The sequence below is a fragment of the Channa argus genome, chromosome 1 (assembly GCF_033026475.1).
Source record: "Channa argus isolate prfri chromosome 1, Channa argus male v1.0, whole genome shotgun sequence".
In the NCBI taxonomy this organism is placed as follows: Eukaryota; Metazoa; Chordata; class Actinopteri; order Anabantiformes; family Channidae; genus Channa; species Channa argus.
This window is the reverse complement of record NC_090197.1, coordinates 6,840,957-6,857,422: the sequence shown is the minus strand read 5'-3', so window position 1 is coordinate 6,857,422 and position 16,466 is coordinate 6,840,957. Positions and strand designations below refer to the sequence as shown.

Genomic DNA, 16,466 nt, shown 5'->3' with positions numbered 1-16,466 from the left:
TGAAATGTATTATAAATGATTATTATTATTAATAATAATCAGTAATTTACGTCGTGTCCTTTTTTTCCATGAACTTTTCTGTTTTCTGCCTCCGAATCTCCATTGTCATGAGAATAAAATGACAGTGAGTACTGTTAATGTTGGTATAATGTCCAGAGTTCAGTTTTTAACTAGTATTTTCTATGGAGCTCATGTTTATGAATCACATGGTGCATAATGTGGAATCATAAGAAGAAGCTTTATATAATCAACTGTTCATTTTCTTCCCCGTCATTTTCTTCACGTCAAAAGTAACTGTGGATGCCAAATAAATGTGATGAGTTAAAATCTAAATCCAATCAAACCAATAACAAAATATATCAAACCCTAGTGGCTTCACACTATATACAACATCCTCCACACTTAGACTCTAGAATCAGATTGGACAACATTCATTTATCTTAGAATGGTACTTTTCAGCACAATCTGATAAATTATTCACTTAATGAAAGTTAATAATGTCCAATTTTACCTCTGAGAATTTACCATTTCTTCATGTGTCTTCACAGACTCCCAGTGAGAATTAATAGAAGACTCCACTGAAGTTACTGTGTCATCACAAATCTTTGCACTTGGTCAAGTCTGAATTTCATTTACTCACCAAGAAAACAACCAGGAACAACCACAACTGAAGGAAATTTGTGCTGCCGCCAAACTGTTTCTGCAGACATTTTAAGAAAAAAGATGAGAAAAACTAATAATGTCTTAATCCTTCAAGTGTCTCTTTTGAAATTTGAAGCAGGTAGTCGTCTAATGTGTGGCTTCTATGGTTATTAGCAGCAACTCCAGTAATGGGAGACACATTTACACAGCACTGAATTAACATTTCCACTGTTCAGACAGTAAAGAGTCTTGTTAGGTCACCTGCTACTGTTTTCTAAGTGTTATCATATCAACATATACAGAATTTTTAAATTCATTGCACTAATTGCTTCCGGGTATTTGGTTGTATTTTATTTTTACGTTAAACTGTTTCATGATAAATGTGCTTTGATTTGCTTGTGTTGTACTGTTGAACCATAACATTGGAAAATTAGTCTCAGTATTATTCAGGCATCCACACTTTTCAGTATTATATCAGTGTTTCTGGCTTCTCCACATGTCGGCGAGAGTCAAAGTGTGATGGTCGAGGGACGAATAGTGAGCGAATGAGAAGAGAGAGCAGCATTGTGATTGTGTTGTTAAGACAAAGAGTTTCCCTGTTTACTTCTCTGTGGCTTTTTTTGCTGTGTGTGTGTGTGTGTTTGTGTGTGTGTGTGCGTGTGTGTGTGTGTGTGTGTGTGTGTGTTTCCCGTAATAATGAATGTTTAATGTTTAAGTTTGAATCTGATCTAAATCCTACTGTAACTTATCGCTTGTCTTGGTTGTTATTTAGATAAAAAACTGTGCTGCTCAAATAACATCATGAAAAAAATGAACAATGATCCTTTTTTACCATAAGAGCCCAGTTCCCCTTGAAGACCCCTGAGTCCCATTGTAACTACACTGGTCCAAAGAAATACTGCCCACGCATCATGTGTTTATTTTCTACTCTCTGTCTCTTTCCTCATTAGACACTGTGAAAACTACAAGAAATCAAAGGACATGAAACATTTGAACTGAATACATGTTTTCCAGTCAAAGTCTAAATCTCTCCGGCTCGTGTTCATACAACAACACATCAGTATAAATGGAGCACAGTATTCGTGTGCGCCTCTGGAACCACGTGCAGAATAAGGTAATTTGGGGGCTGTGTGTCTTTCCTCTATATCCACGTTGGCTTGACCCATAATGCCACTGTGATGCCCCTCACCAACTCTAGTCACATGACCCATTCATCCAAATAAAAGCTTTTACAAGTCCCTTAAACTTTCGACCAAACATTATTCTAGCATCTCACATACAGCCACAGTTTTAAATTCATTTTTAGCAGTTGTGTGAAATCAAATCATTATGAATTTATAACAGGAACATTACACCCACCCTGCCATGATGGCATTATTCTTCTATCTTAGATCAAAAGCAGATTTTTAAAACTTTTGAGAGCATCAAATATAGATTCATCCGAGTCTGCACCACTGGTTAAGTCCCATCTGCAGGCTGCAGTGTTATCTGTCTGAAGTTTTCATGCTCTCCCCTCTGATGTGGTTTCCCTCCAGAGTCCAGACATTTGAACACTAACCCCATTGACAGATGAAGCCACTGTGCCAGTAAGTGTGAAAACACTGTTTGGAGGAGAAACTGTCACAGATCACAGGCCTCCACAGAGGGAGGAGGCATGATGCTAAAACAAAAAGTGTTTGTGCTGCACATTCATTCCATTCTTACTGAAGGAGTGTGTGGACTTTTACAAGGCGTTATTCCAATAGAGCTAATGCAATGACGTCATATTACCTAAAACATGAGGAAAAAATGGAGTGGACACTACTTCTTGACCTCTATGTGTCACAACAGACAAAGGAGTTAATTTTCAGTTCAAGTTCTTCTCTTGTTGTGTTGCATCTGCTGAAACTAAACTCCAATGTTGGTCAGGTCAGACAGTTCCCACTGTTTTTGAGTTCATATTGACGACTTATATTTTGCTGAAGTAAAGTGTGAAATCCCGACTTTTACCTGTAACAAGTGGAGTGGAAAAGTTACAGGAAGGACTGGAAGTGGACAGGAAGAAGAGGTGGTGGTGGGAACAAGACATGGGATGGAGGCCAGACATTGTGCACTTTATTGACGATTGGTCCACGTGACCCACATGTAGGACGGACGTCCTACGACGTACATGTGGGACATTTTACTGTTGTTTTCCCAATTTGTGAAAAGTGTTGGTGTCAAACCTAAACCCATGTTCTCTCTTAAGGTTAAGCTAAAGTTCACTTTCCTGTGTTCGTACTGTGAAGTTGCTCCATGTGCAGCGCAGTGTGACGCCGGAAAGTGTCGTGATTTCAGGATGAAAATGTGTTTATTATTTATTATTTGTTTAACAATTTGAAGACTTTATAAACACATTTTCTTACAGTATATGTGACGAGTTGAAAGCCTTTTTTTTTATAACTGCCAAATTAGCCTCCCCGTTAGTAAAAACGAGTTCGATCCTCCCGTTTCACGGATTCTTCAGAAGCGGGATTTAACGGGTCAGTGCAGACGCAGATGCAATGACGCAGCCTGTCAGACCTGTTGGCCTTTAGCTCAGCGTTAAACTATGTGGGAATCCCTGACAGATTGTGCCCCCTCCCTCCATGACGACAGAACGACGGATCCAACTCCCATGTAAAGTATTTTTCTCAGAGCAAGATGGAGACGCTGCTGCTCGTGTGTCACGTTTCATCACCAGGTAAAGTCCCGTTTTTAATCAGTCTGTTTTCCGTGCACGCGCTATTTAGGTCCGTTTCCGGCTGGTTCCCCCCCACAGTCCGCAGACGTGCATGTTCGGTTAATTGGGGACAGGTAATGGAAACGAGTGATGATGGCACCAACATGTAGAAATATAAAGGTCTTTGTCCCACAGTGAAACACTCCCTCACACGTTTCTTCACTGCATCCTGTGGAGTCCCGACCCTCCCAGAGTTTGTCGGTACCCTGCTGGTGGACGGGGTTCCAGCATTTTACTGTGACAGCCACAACAGGAGAGAAGTGAAACAGGATGTGTGGGAAACATTATTTGAAGAGCACCCAGAGCTCTTGGACCTGCACATTGCAGACTGCTCTCAGAGATTTCCTAGGTGCATCAAATCCAGACTTCAAAGTTTCATGCAGCACTTCAACCAAAGTGGAGGAACAGTATGTTCTTTTATATGCACTTTGAAAAACCTCTCTGCATCTTAGCTGTAAACTAAGAGACGCTCTGCTTGGAGATACTACATGGTGCCATCACTCTTAAAGGAAAAGCTCCAGCAAAGGTCATCTCTAAAACAGAGGTCATAACATCTGTGTAAAGGTGCTGGGGTCAGCTCCACAGGTGATTCACCCCCATAGTCCCAAAAGAAACAACAAATAATAATCATGAATCAAATGAATCATAATTTCTAGAAAGACTAACTTTTAAGCGCAAAGTAGAGAAATCATCAGGAGCTCGGCAGTGACAAAGCTCAGGAAATTGGTTATAATTGTATAAAATATGGAACATTAAACACAGTACGTTAAGATAAATAAATTAAGTCTGCGTCTACGTTAACATTAGGACAAGTCAAAGGGATTAAAAATCAGGCCCCTCTGGATAGATCAGAAATATGAACAGCTAGAAGTTTGAAGTGGCCCAGCATGTGATCACCAGCGCCACTGTGTTTCTGTGACGGCGGCTGGACAACGAGCTTGTTATATCTCAAATAATCACCGTCTCTTCTTTCACAAGCAGATTTCATTCCTGGCCAAAGTTCACTGCGTCTCAGTGATCATCACATACCTGACTCCTTCAGGTGTCTTTCCTTAACGCAGCACGTTTGTCCCCGTACAAAGACATTTAGCATCAGTAGGCATTGGATTGGCTGAAAGGGAAGGTGGACTGAAGTGACAGCAGTGCAGCGTTACTAAGTCATCTGTCCACTAGAGACGTCATTAGTGATTCCAGTCTCTTTGTCCTCTGTCTCCCTCAAGTGTCCACACTTTGCAGGTGATTGAAGGCTGTGAATGGGATGAAAAGACAAAAACTGTAAGTGGTTATTTACAGTTTGGCTACGACGGAGAAGAATTCATATCACTGGACCTGAAGACGCGGACGTGGATCGTTCTGAAACCTGAGGCCGACAGCTTCAAACGAAAGTGGGATGCTGCAGACGCTATTCTAAATGAGAAGGAGGACAACCTCATTAGGCTTTTCCCCGAATGGCTGGAGACGTATTTGACTTACGGAAGGAGCTTTCTGCTGAAAACAGGTAGTTTAGAGACAAACGTGTGTACGACTACATTTTGAACACACACACAGAGAAAACAATACAGTTACACTCGGCCATGAAACTGATGTCTTTCGATTAGCTCTTGCTGTATGTCTTTAGTTGCTTCTGTGTCTTTGTCCTGATGTCTCCTTCTTAAATTGAATCATTTCCCCTTTCTCATCTTTCACTGTCTCCTCCAGATCTCCCCTCAGTGTCTCTCCTCCAGAAGTCTCCGTCCTCTCCAGTCAGCTGCCACGCTACAGGTTTCTACCCTGACAGAGCCACAATGTTCTGGAGGAAAGATGGACAGGAGCTTCATGAGGACGTGGACCATGGAGAGATCCTCCCCAACCATGATGGAACCTTCCAGATGACAGTGGATGTGATGAAAATTTCATCAGTCAAACCGGAAGATTGGAGAAGATACGACTGTGTGTTTAATCTCTCTGGTGTTGATGACATCGTCACTAAACTGGAGAAAACTGTGATCAGGACCAACTTGGGTAAGTGTGGAACATATGTCTCTTTATTTAATTTTACTTAAATCTTTGGTCCACTAACTCTAGACTTGGGGCCTGTACCACAAAGTGAGTTCAACTTACTGTAGAGTCTTTGTCATTTCCTTAGACACTTGTTTCAACACAGAAGTCACATTTAACAGTTACAACTCTGGCTGCAACACAACACTCACTGCTTAAAATGACACATTTTGTTTGCAAAGTGCAAAACATTAACAACATGCAACAAAAGCCCATTTTCCCTCAAATAACTTGGAGTCAAACCTTTACACTCTTTCAAACAGTCACTGCACTTTAGACACCAAAGCACAAAATAAATCTATCAATTTGCCAAAATCCCCTAATGATTCAGACCCTGCTGCTGCTCTGATGACCTGTTGACATTTAGTCCACCCCCCTATTAAAATGGTCTAGTTGGAAAGTTGTATTATAATGAAGAAACTATTCTGAACAAATAATGCAGATTAAAAATTCAAATGTCTCACGATTCGATTGTTACTGCAACGTTATTTCATTATCACAGAAAAAAATCGTGTGGTTTATTTATTAAGTGTGAGCCACAGTGATGGAATAGGTCAGAATGTTAATCATCATTATGCAGACTGGTTATTTACTGATCAACTCCTCATCAGTGTGTTAGAAACTGTTTTCAGACCAGAGTGACTCATAAAGTCTGAAACAGAAAAAACATTTGACTAATCCCTGTTTAGCACAATATTGCAGTCCATTCACTTTTGTCCCCATTGGGATCTTCTGTGACTGATAAAACAGTTTTTCTATTGATCAGTGATCAGGCTGGTGACAGGCTTTGATCCACTGCTTTGAAACTGGCCAAAAAGGCTCAGAGTAGCCTAATGTTGGCATCTCTCACCTTTAATGACACTGAAGTCTTTTAGACAAACATAAATGAAACAGCTCTATCCAGTGGTAGATACTTTTATGAAAAGTGCAGTTTGTGTTCTTTTCCAGTTCCTCCCTCACAGGTTCCTGTTGGTGCTGTCATTAGAGTTGTTGTAGGACTGATGCTGCTGTCAGTCTGCATCACTGGACTCTTCATCAGGTGGAAGAAGAAAGATGGTGAGAGACAAAGATGTCTTCAGTATTTTTCATTAGGGTATTTCAAAGAAGTGTGACATAGATTCCTAAGCCTTTAAAATATTAGGTTTTGCTTCATTCAATTTATTTCATCTTTTAAAGTTGAATCTTTGCTTTTTTTTTTGCTAAAATATTGAATATTTTATGCATCTTTGAAAACAAGCAAGAGTCACTATCAAAATGTGTGGAAACCTCAGATTTGATGTTTGAAAATCAAATCAGTGTTATTTAATTTAAGAAGTAACTGTAGTTCTCAAATGATGTGGTAAAATAAAAAATGCAACATGTTTGAAAAGTGATATAATATAAATATAAGTTAAGACACTTTTTTTTATCACTAGCAGAAACAGAAAATCACTCGTATATTGTCTAATATTAACTCTGGTGAATAATTATTTATTCAACGTGCTCATTTCTGTGTATTGACAGGCTCCTGGAGAAGAGCAGAATTGGACTTTAGTTAAGCTGCTTCCCCCTGGACTTGTGTCTGAACACCACAGAAGTGACTGTTGTCAGTCTGTACGTGGAGGAAGAGGAGAAGTAAGCACTTAGCTCTTTCCCGAGAATGATTCCGATGTGAAGATGAGACCTGGGTGAAGATCAAGAACCAGGAAGTTCAGGCTTTCAGAGACCAAATCAATGCTGTGGACATTAACATCAAGTTTACCAGAGGGGACACTTCCTGGACTGTGCAGGTCTTCAGAGTCCTGATCATTACTTTTTACATTGGGGTTCTGCTATGATTATGCCACAATTATGAGATTGTTTTATGCTAGTTCTCACAGTTCTGCCTTTTTTTTTGGTTTTTCTGCCTGCTAAACATTCACCCTCAGTGTCGCTGCTCATACTCACTCATCCCCACCTGACTCTACCATCTTTGGCACCAGACAAACACCATCCACAGCTCATTCAGGACAATTAGCTCCAGTATCTAAGCCACCAGCTCACGCAAAGTGTTGTAGCAATTAATCTTCATAAAAGCATAAAACTTGGTTCAGGTTGGAACCAGCTGGGGTGAGGCTGGCACTTTGCCTTTGCAGTGGTTAATTAAGCTGAACCTGTTAACATTTTGTTTAAATTATATATTTTTCTATCATTCATCTTGTGTATGTTCTGACATTCCTGGTTTGAATACTGTAAGTGTGTATGGGTCCGTTTAGGTCAGTGTAGAAACACCAAATGGAAGAAAACCAACAGCTGAATAAAGTTTCTCAACCGTTGTCTCCATTCACTGCATGGCACCTTAGGCAGCCGACATTTGTTAGTCCGTTAAAGATGTTTGGACTTTGTTACTGCGATAACCACAAGTAGACATGTGGTGGTTTCTGTTTCTGGTAAAACGTGCTGTCACTTTAAAAGTGAATTAACAAATGGGACCCAAATCTCATTAAATTACAATTTATCAGCACGGTTCTGTCCTCTCTGATCTGTCTTTGTTATAAACCAAACTAAATTATATGAACTAAAGTTAAAACCACGATCACCACAACTAACAGAACTATGCCTTCTTCCAAAACTAAATAGAAATGACAGCCTAATCATTTTAGGCAACAGGACAAAAAATACTTGAAGAGGTAAAATGGGAATCGAAGTGACGTCATCAAACCAGTTTTGGTGAGCAAACGTTCATTTTTGACACCTTTTTTATGATTTATTGTTACTTTATTTAGACCTGCATTTGGTTTTTGTTCAAGTTTTCTGAAGGATCAAAATATGAATCGGACATTTTTTTTCTTCACTTTGTAACTGAATCTGGATCCAGTCTCAGCCTGTTTAATATATATTAATACTGTTTCTGTCATACGAACACTTTTAATGTTCTTTAATACTTTTTAAACTGTGTTCACAGAAAGTGAAAGGTGTAATGTTGGAGGACATGCTGAATTGTATGGGAAGATCCTTCTGCAGAGAAAACGCCGAATCAGCAAACTATTAGTCTGATCATGTGCATTTCATCATTTCACAGACGTTTTAACAGTCCGGCCCCCTAATAAAAAATCTAGAAGATAATTTATTACCTGTAGTGATGTTCGAAGGAACTTGAGTACTTTTACTTTTGTATTTCAACCTGATCAAATGTCGTGGAACAGTGCTGATGCAGCGGTCATTTAATTTATTCTAATATTTTGTTCCACTTTGGGCCTTTTTGGCTGCATCAGCACCATTATTACCTAAAACTTTCCTCCAGCTCAGCTGTGAAACATTCGCATCACATCAACCTTTTATTACTATGAGAAATGGAAACTGCATCTGTTTCGTACCACATCATCAGAGCGAGTCGGTCGAGACCTGGACAGGAAGTGCTGCTCCCGGAGAGTGTTGGCCCGCTGCCCAGCATGTCATCCAGAAGCCGTGTGAAGCGCTTCGGGTAGCAGCAAGGTAGAAAAGCGCCATCTCATTTCACCAACCAGATGAAGCTAATAGTTTTTCTGCTCGTCTTCCTTCCTGTCACGGAGTCAGGTAAGATGAGCTCTAAACCTCTGCGGTGGGTTAAACACTTTACTAGCTGTTGGAACTGGTGAAAATCAGCAGGCTACAACAGGCCACGACCGTAGTTTCTGCTGTTTGAAGAGCAACAAAAACCAGGTCAGCTCAGCTGTTTAACGTGTCTGTCACGAGCAGGGATCTGATAAGTTTAATACAAATTAATCTGATAAGTTAGGAGTCTAATAAAGATAAAATGTAGAAGTAGCATCTGCTGAATCATAACGGATCGATGAGGAGTTTAAGGTGTGGTCCCGCTCCTGAACGTCACATATTAATCTCCATCTCTTCGTGTCCAGAACGGCCAATTATGCTGTTCCATATACAAATATGTGAATTACTTTTGGAGACACACGCAGAGCTGAGTACAAATGAAAGGCATTATTATACTATTCTTAGTTTGGAAATGTTTTTACAGATAGAAACCTGGACTTTCTTTATAATAACTGGGGAAATTCTTCCTACATAAATGCAGATGCCTCAAATTAAAGTCCTGCCTGAACCACTGCAGGAATGAGTCGAAACTGTACTTTGATTTGAAATAGCTCCTCCTTTAGTTTGTTCTTTTATTTATCTGATTTGATTTTTTATTTTCCACCGTCAGCTTGATTATGTTCTTATCTTGTTTTCGGAATGTGCCTTAAATGCTGTATATTATACTTTTCAATAAAACTTAATTTTAAAAAATGCTGTTATTTTTTTATGTCCTAATCTTGAGATAATAATCTCAGTTTTCGGGTGATGACTCAGCTTCACACGTTTTGGTTTGTGTGTTTATCGCTGTGCAGACATTTTTTCCAGACCTCACAACCTCAAAGGCCTGTTTGAGGGTTAATACTTGGTTTTGTGGGTAATATTTAAATCAGGTTGGGGTTAGAGTGTGTGTCCCCTCTTACAGTAAACTGCACTTATTTCCTATAACATTTCTGCATTAATGTAAATTATGGCGTTTTCATGTTCCATGTTCTGAGCCACTATTGGAGTGGAAGAAGACGGGCACCAGGCCCAGTTATGTATTTAGCAGAGAAGCTACGATTTTACACATTTCTACATAGTTTTGTTGTAATTGTGAGGAGGCTGGGAAGTGAACGACAGTCACTACACGTAGGCAATAAACTAAGAGTTTTTCCATTTTGAGGTACTGGTACTTTCTATAACTTTAACTTATACTTCACTACATCTCAGAGGGAAATATTGTATTTCTGACTCTTGTTTTAGCGCTGCATTTATTTTACATTTGCAGATTTAAACAGGACTTCAGCTGCTGGACTGTACAGGTCACAAGAGAGGGACAATAGTTTGTCTTTCTTCAATTATTATTTTTATTTGTAGGCATTTGAATTAATCTGTGTGAAACATAATGTAAACACTGTTAGGGTTTAATTGTAAATGTTTTAGGTTTAATCTGTTGGTTTTCACTTACCCTTCAGGATCTCAGGGTTGTAGGATTCTGACGTTTTAAATGCTGAGTAGAAAAAGTGTAGTGTGTTACTGTCAAAGGAAAAAACACCTACTGTCACTTAGAAAAAGAGACAGTAGGACATATTGTATCCTACAGGAAGTAGACAGAAGAAAGGAGACAGATGATAATCCAGTTGCAGAAGTTAGGACATGTAGATGTCAGCGTTGTAAGTGTAATAAATTATAAAGAAGAAATAGATGATGAGGTGTAAGACATCAAAGCGTATGGGGCTCATAATTGAAATGGCAAATCATATTTCAATTAGCAATTTAATTTTCAGTTTGGTCATACAATTTGAAAATGCATCTTGCAATGGACACTTTAGTTTGCAAAGGGACAATTCAATCCTCAATTCACTTGAATTCAAATGAATTGTAAGAATTATCAATAGATGTTCTTATCGAGATCCCTCAAACCATCTGTTTCTTAGATCACAATAATGAAGTTTGATGATCTACAGGATTTTAAATCGTTCAGATATTATATAAAGCAAGTTTAAAATAAATGCTACCAAAGATCATACAAAATAGATTTCAAGAGAGAGAGTTGCTATAATCTTAAAGGAGCCTTTTGTTCAAGAAAATTAGAGCCAGAACAAATTTGAAAAGCAGATGTGTTTCAATCAGAGGGTAAATTAATGGGACAAATTTGAGGATGAATTAAAAACATGCAAAATTCTCTTAAGAAGCTACTTAAAAAAACACATTAAACAAGTAAGAAAGTAGTTCAACATGACTGGGGAACAGATTGTTCATTGACATGATGTCTTCTTATTTTCTGTTCGTTCATTTGACCATTACTCTTTGTCCTATTGGGGATGTTGAGAGGATTAAAGTATAAATGTGTAGGTGATTACAAAGGGTGGTGTTAGAAATAAGCTTCGGCTTCAGCTTCTTCCCTTTTTGGTCACATTTGAGAAGACAAGTATCAATTTACAATCAATTAACACTGACTGTAACCTGGCTAAAGATGCCATGATATGCAGGATGAATGTTCATTTAATTCTAAAGACTCCAAATAAATCTGTATGAAATTAAATGAAATGAAATTATTTGGATTAAAAAAATGAATAAAAGCTAAATCAGCTGCAGGTCTTTCTGCGCGGGCAGAGCCGCAGCTGAGTCATATTTCAGTGTAGTATTTTAGTACAGTAAAGTATCCGGTTCGCTGTGTAAAGCTTCCCCTCTCTGATCGTGTGGTTGGAGTTTTTCTCTTTGCTTTTTCTGCTTCAAGCTGTGACCGGAGCTGGAGCCGCTCATGTGGTTACAGTCGGGAACAGCTGATCGGGCTGCAGCAGACCGGCACCGTGGGTTTAAGTTTCGTTCGGACTTTAAACGACGAAATAAGGAGAAAAACAGCGAGAGGCCGCAGAGCTATTAAAAGGCGGAGGGTGGAACAGAAAACAGGCGAGCGAAGGAGAGAAGATTCAGGCCGCATCTCCCATCTGTGATTACGGGAAACATGAGGTCTCTGGAGAACAAGGCGGACGAGCTGAGTGTAACTGATATACAGAGTCTTTGCACAGTCACACAATGTTTCAAATAAATATTGAATTGCATTTTTTAATACTGAATTGTCAGTTGCATAATCCGTTTTGAAATTTCATGACCAAACTTCATACTGAATAACCAATTACAAGTTAAATTATCAATTCAGTAGACAACAAAACGCCATGACATTTTGCAATGCAAATGATTTAGTGTTTCGATACGATTTTAATAAAATAATTCAAACTGAATTGAGGATTGAATTGTCACTTTTGCATATTGAAAAGTGATAAGACAGGATTCTGACATGAGGCTTCAGTTTGTATCCTGTTTAATATCATTGTTCAGTGTTGTTACTTTAGCTAATGTTGTTTCTGTATTTTAAACCACCACACAATCCTTTCCTAACCCTAAGTGTCCTGTTTTTTTCTTTGCATTAATTTTTCCCAGCATGCTTTGTTTGTGCCTAAACCAAATGACATTGTGCCACATGATATAACATGATACTTAGCTACTGAGCTTCGAGTGTGCAGAGCGTTTCCCTACTGGTCCATATCTGTGATGGTGACAATAGAAATGAAACGGTGTGATAACATCCTGCTGCAGCCTTTCTCTGTGTCTGTGCTGCCCTGAGATAGACTGGAGACCTGTCCAGGGTTTACTCCACCTCTGGACCAACTGCCTCCAGGCTTCCTGCGACCCTGATCAGTATAAATGCTAACAGATAATGTGCAGGGGGATGAAGTCAGCGTTTGGGGGCTCAGGGGCTTTACCATGTAGCCTGATAGCTAATGACTAAGATAATGCTCTGTTACCGTTGATAGCTTTATAAAATTAACCATCCACAAAATATTCTCATACGTGGTGTTAAAAAGTTCATACAGCAGTCAGCAATAATCTACAATGCTTTTCTTTGGCCTATGAAGCAATTAAACAAGAATTAAAACTGTTGTGCTCATAGAATTGACAACTGTATTAAAATATTATTTTCACTATTTTCTTTAACCTGAAAACGTTGGTTTATCCCACAGTGAAACACTCCCTGACATATTTCCTCACTGCTTCGTCTGGACTCCAAACATTCCCAGAGTTTGAAGCGTTTTTAGCATTTGATGGAGTTCAGGTGGGTCACTGTGATAGCATCAGCAAGAGGGCAGAACCCAGACAGGACTGGGTGAAAAAACTGAATGAAGACAAACCTGAGAATGTGGATTGGCACACAAATAGATGCATTGCCATCCATCAGTTCTCAAAAGCAATTACTGAGAAAATACAACAGCACTTTAACCAAACTGGAGGTATGTCTACTTTAATTCTTTTTAACTTGCTAATATTTATTGATAAGAATATTTGTAGATGATACACCATGATACACTATGAGAATCCTTATACTTATATATCCATCTAAATACATGTAGCCTCATTTGAAGTAACTTCAAAGTATATATTTCCTGATGCACACTGGAAAGTACAAATCACATCTGCTGGAGTTTTCTACACCTTGGTGCTTAGAATGTGAGTGTGGTGCTTAGAATATAATGTGAATGTGGCTATATTCTGCAGCCACATTGCCATCCCGTACCTAACAGACACACAGTCTATGTGCACACACACACACACACACACACACTGTTTATGCCACAAACATTGCAGCAAAGCCTATTTCTAGAAACAATGCAATAAGCAGCAATAAGCATTTATCATTTTTAATGTCATGTAATCTAACCTTACGTTGTATCTCTGTATCTGATAACAGCTGGCTGCCGTCTCTGTCTCAGGTGTTCATTTTTTCCAGGAGATATCCAGCTGTGAACGGGACGATAAAACTGGAGAAGTTGGTGGATATCAGCAGTACGGTTATGATGGAGAAACCTTCATATTATTGGACCTGAAGAACCAGAGATGGGTTTACACAGAACAGGCTGTCACCTTCAAACCCATGTGGGATCAACGCAACGCCTTATTAAACTACAACATAAAGTTCCTCAACGGCGACTGCATTCAGTGGTTAAACATGTATCTGGAGTATGGGAATAGTTCTCTGCAGAGAAAAAGGTAGTGAATACATTTTTATTAAAAAATTGTGGCATCATTCATCTTAAAAGGCAAAAACATCATCAATTTTCCAACAGTACAAAATGGAGTAGGAGCATTGGAGGAATTATTGGAGGTTGATGTTAAACACGATTTTATAAAAATACTTAGCTAGGAAGAAGTGGGACAGTGAGAGGACTGAAGAGAGTAGACAGGAGCACAGGGAGATGCAGCGTAATGTGAAGGTAGAGGTGGCAAAGGCCAAACAAACAGCATATGAGGACTTGTATGTTAGGTTGGACACTAAAGAGGGAGAGATGGATTTGTACAGGTTGGTGAGACAAAGAGATAGAGATGGGAAGGATGTGCAGCAGGTTAGTGTGATTAAAGATAAGGATGGAAATGTATTGACAGGTGCCAGGAGTGTGAAGAGTAGTGGAATCCGGCTAAGGACAGAGGTGAACATTTGTGAGCAGCAATATGGTTTCATGTCTAGAAAGAGAACAACAGATGCAGTATTTGCTTTGATGATGCTGATAGAGAAGTACAGAGAAGGTCACAGGGAGTTACATTGTGTCTTCATAGATTTAGAGAAAGCGTATGACAGGGTGCAGCGAGAGGAGCTGTGGTATTGTATGAGGACGTCTGGAGCGGCAGAGAAGTATGTTAGAGTGGTGCAGGACATGTATGAGAGCTGTAAGACAGTGGTGAGGTGCTGTAGGTGTGACAGAGGAGTTCAAGGTGGAGGTGGGTCTGCATCAAGGATCAGCTCTGAGCCCCTTCTTGTTTGCTCTGGTGATGGACAGACTGACAGATGAGGTTAGACAGGAATCTCCATGGACTATGATGTTTGCAGAGGACATTGTGATTTGTAGTGAGAGCAGGGACCAGGTGGAGGAAAATCTAGAGAGGTGGAGGTCTGCTCTGGAAAACAGAGGAATGAAGCTTAGCAAGACAGAATACATGTGTGTCAATGAGAGGGACCCAGGTGGAACGGTGAGGTTACAGGGAGCAGAGTTGAAGAAGGTGCAGGACTTTAAGTACTTAGGGTCAACGGTTCAGAGCAACGGAGAGTGTGGAAAAGAGGTGAAGAGGTGAGTGCAGGCAGGTTGGAACGGGTGTAGAAAAGTGTCAGGTGTGTTGTGTGATAAAAGAGTATCAGCGAGAATGAAAGGAAAGATGTTCAAGACGGTGGTGAGACCAGAGATGTTGTTCGGCTTAGAGACAGTGGCACTGAAGAAAAGACAGGAGGCAGAGCTGGAGGTAGCAGAGCTTAAGATGTTGAGGTTCTCTTTGGGAGTGACGAGGATGGACAGGATCAGGAATGAGGACATCAGAGGGACAGCTCATGTTAGATGTTTTGGAGATAAAGTCAGAGAGGACAGATTGAGGTGGTTTGGACATGTTCAGAGCACAAACTGTGAATATATCGGTAAAAGGATGCTGAGGTTGGAGCTGCGAGGCAGGAGGTCTAGAGGAAGATCAAAGAGCAGATTTATGGATGTAGTGAGGGAGGACATGAAGTTAGTTGGTGTGAGAGAAGAGGATGCAGAGGACAGAGTTAGATGGAGGCACATGATTCTCTGTGGAGACACCTGAAAGGGAGCAGCCCAAAGGAAAAGAAGACTGAGATTGTTAATGTACTGCAGATTTTATTTCAAACAGCCAGGACCTGGATAACTTCAAGAGAGGCTAGATTTATCAGGGGCCACTGTGCAAATGACCTATTTTTGTTTTCTTGTTATTGGACAGTAAATAGTGATAAATACAAGTCTCTCTCTCCTCCAGTTCGTCCCTCAGTGTCTCTCCTCCAGAAGTCTCCGTCCTCTCCAGTCAGCTGCCACGCTACAGGTTTCTACCCTGACAGAGCCACAATGTTCTGGAGGAAAGATGGAGAGAAGCTTCATGAGGACGTGGACCATGGAGAGATCCTCCCCAACCATGATGGAACCTTCCAGATGAGAGTTGATCTGAACATTTCATCAATTAAACCTGAAGACTGGAGGAGATACAACTGTGTGTTTAATCTCTCTGGTGTTGATGACATCGTCATCAAACTGGACAAAGCAGTGATCAGGACCAACTGGGGTAAGACAGAGATAAAAACAGTGAAACAGCCTTGCACCTGTTCCCTCCTCTATTTAAGTTCAGTCTTCCCCTCACTCCCCTGCCAGATCCTTGTTATTACCCTCACCAACCCCACAGTAGACTCTGGACTCTAAGTAAAGCTGAATGTGTGTTTCATGGACTCTTGTTTCTTTTTGGACTTTTGTATTCTGGACCCTGTGCATCTTTCCCCTTTGGTCTGAGGTTCGCTTTAAATCCGAGTTTCTTGGTTTAGTCCCGTTTTCTCTGCTTGTCGCTCCTGGGTTTTGTGTTTTAGGTTTTGCCTTTTGTTTAATTCAGTGATTTGATCCAGCCTCTTGCTATTTTCCACTTGTTTGGTCCTGGTTTTTTCATGTTTAGCTATGCTTCTGTGTTTTTTCAGTTTGCCAGTGCTTTATGT

The 16,466-nt window shown here is 40.0% G+C and overlaps 4 protein-coding genes across 7 annotated transcripts in view; 1 reads left to right on the top strand and 3 right to left on the bottom strand.

Annotated features, from left to right (window-relative positions):
* LOC137101015 (major histocompatibility complex class I-related gene protein-like) overlaps positions 1 to 16,466 on the bottom strand; it is a 207,927-nt gene that overhangs the window by 105,176 nt on the left and 86,285 nt on the right. The gene's annotated exons all lie outside the window — the stretch shown is intronic.
* The window catches only part of LOC137100452 (major histocompatibility complex class I-related gene protein-like), a 185,966-nt gene that overhangs the window by 114,652 nt on the left and 54,848 nt on the right, over positions 1 to 16,466 (bottom strand). The gene's annotated exons all lie outside the window — the stretch shown is intronic.
* Positions 1 to 16,466, bottom strand: part of LOC137100410 (triggering receptor expressed on myeloid cells 1-like) — a 126,629-nt gene that overhangs the window by 63,836 nt on the left and 46,327 nt on the right. The gene's annotated exons all lie outside the window — the stretch shown is intronic.
* LOC137101087 (major histocompatibility complex class I-related gene protein-like) lies at positions 8,829 to 16,197 on the top strand. The gene is made up of 4 exons (XM_067478995.1): positions 8,829 to 8,953; positions 12,958 to 13,224; positions 13,705 to 13,977; positions 15,746 to 16,197. The coding sequence occupies exons 1-4, from the start codon at positions 8,905 to 8,907 to the stop codon at positions 16,180 to 16,182; spliced, it is 1,026 nt and encodes a 341-aa protein (XP_067335096.1). The 5' UTR covers positions 8,829 to 8,904; the 3' UTR covers positions 16,183 to 16,197.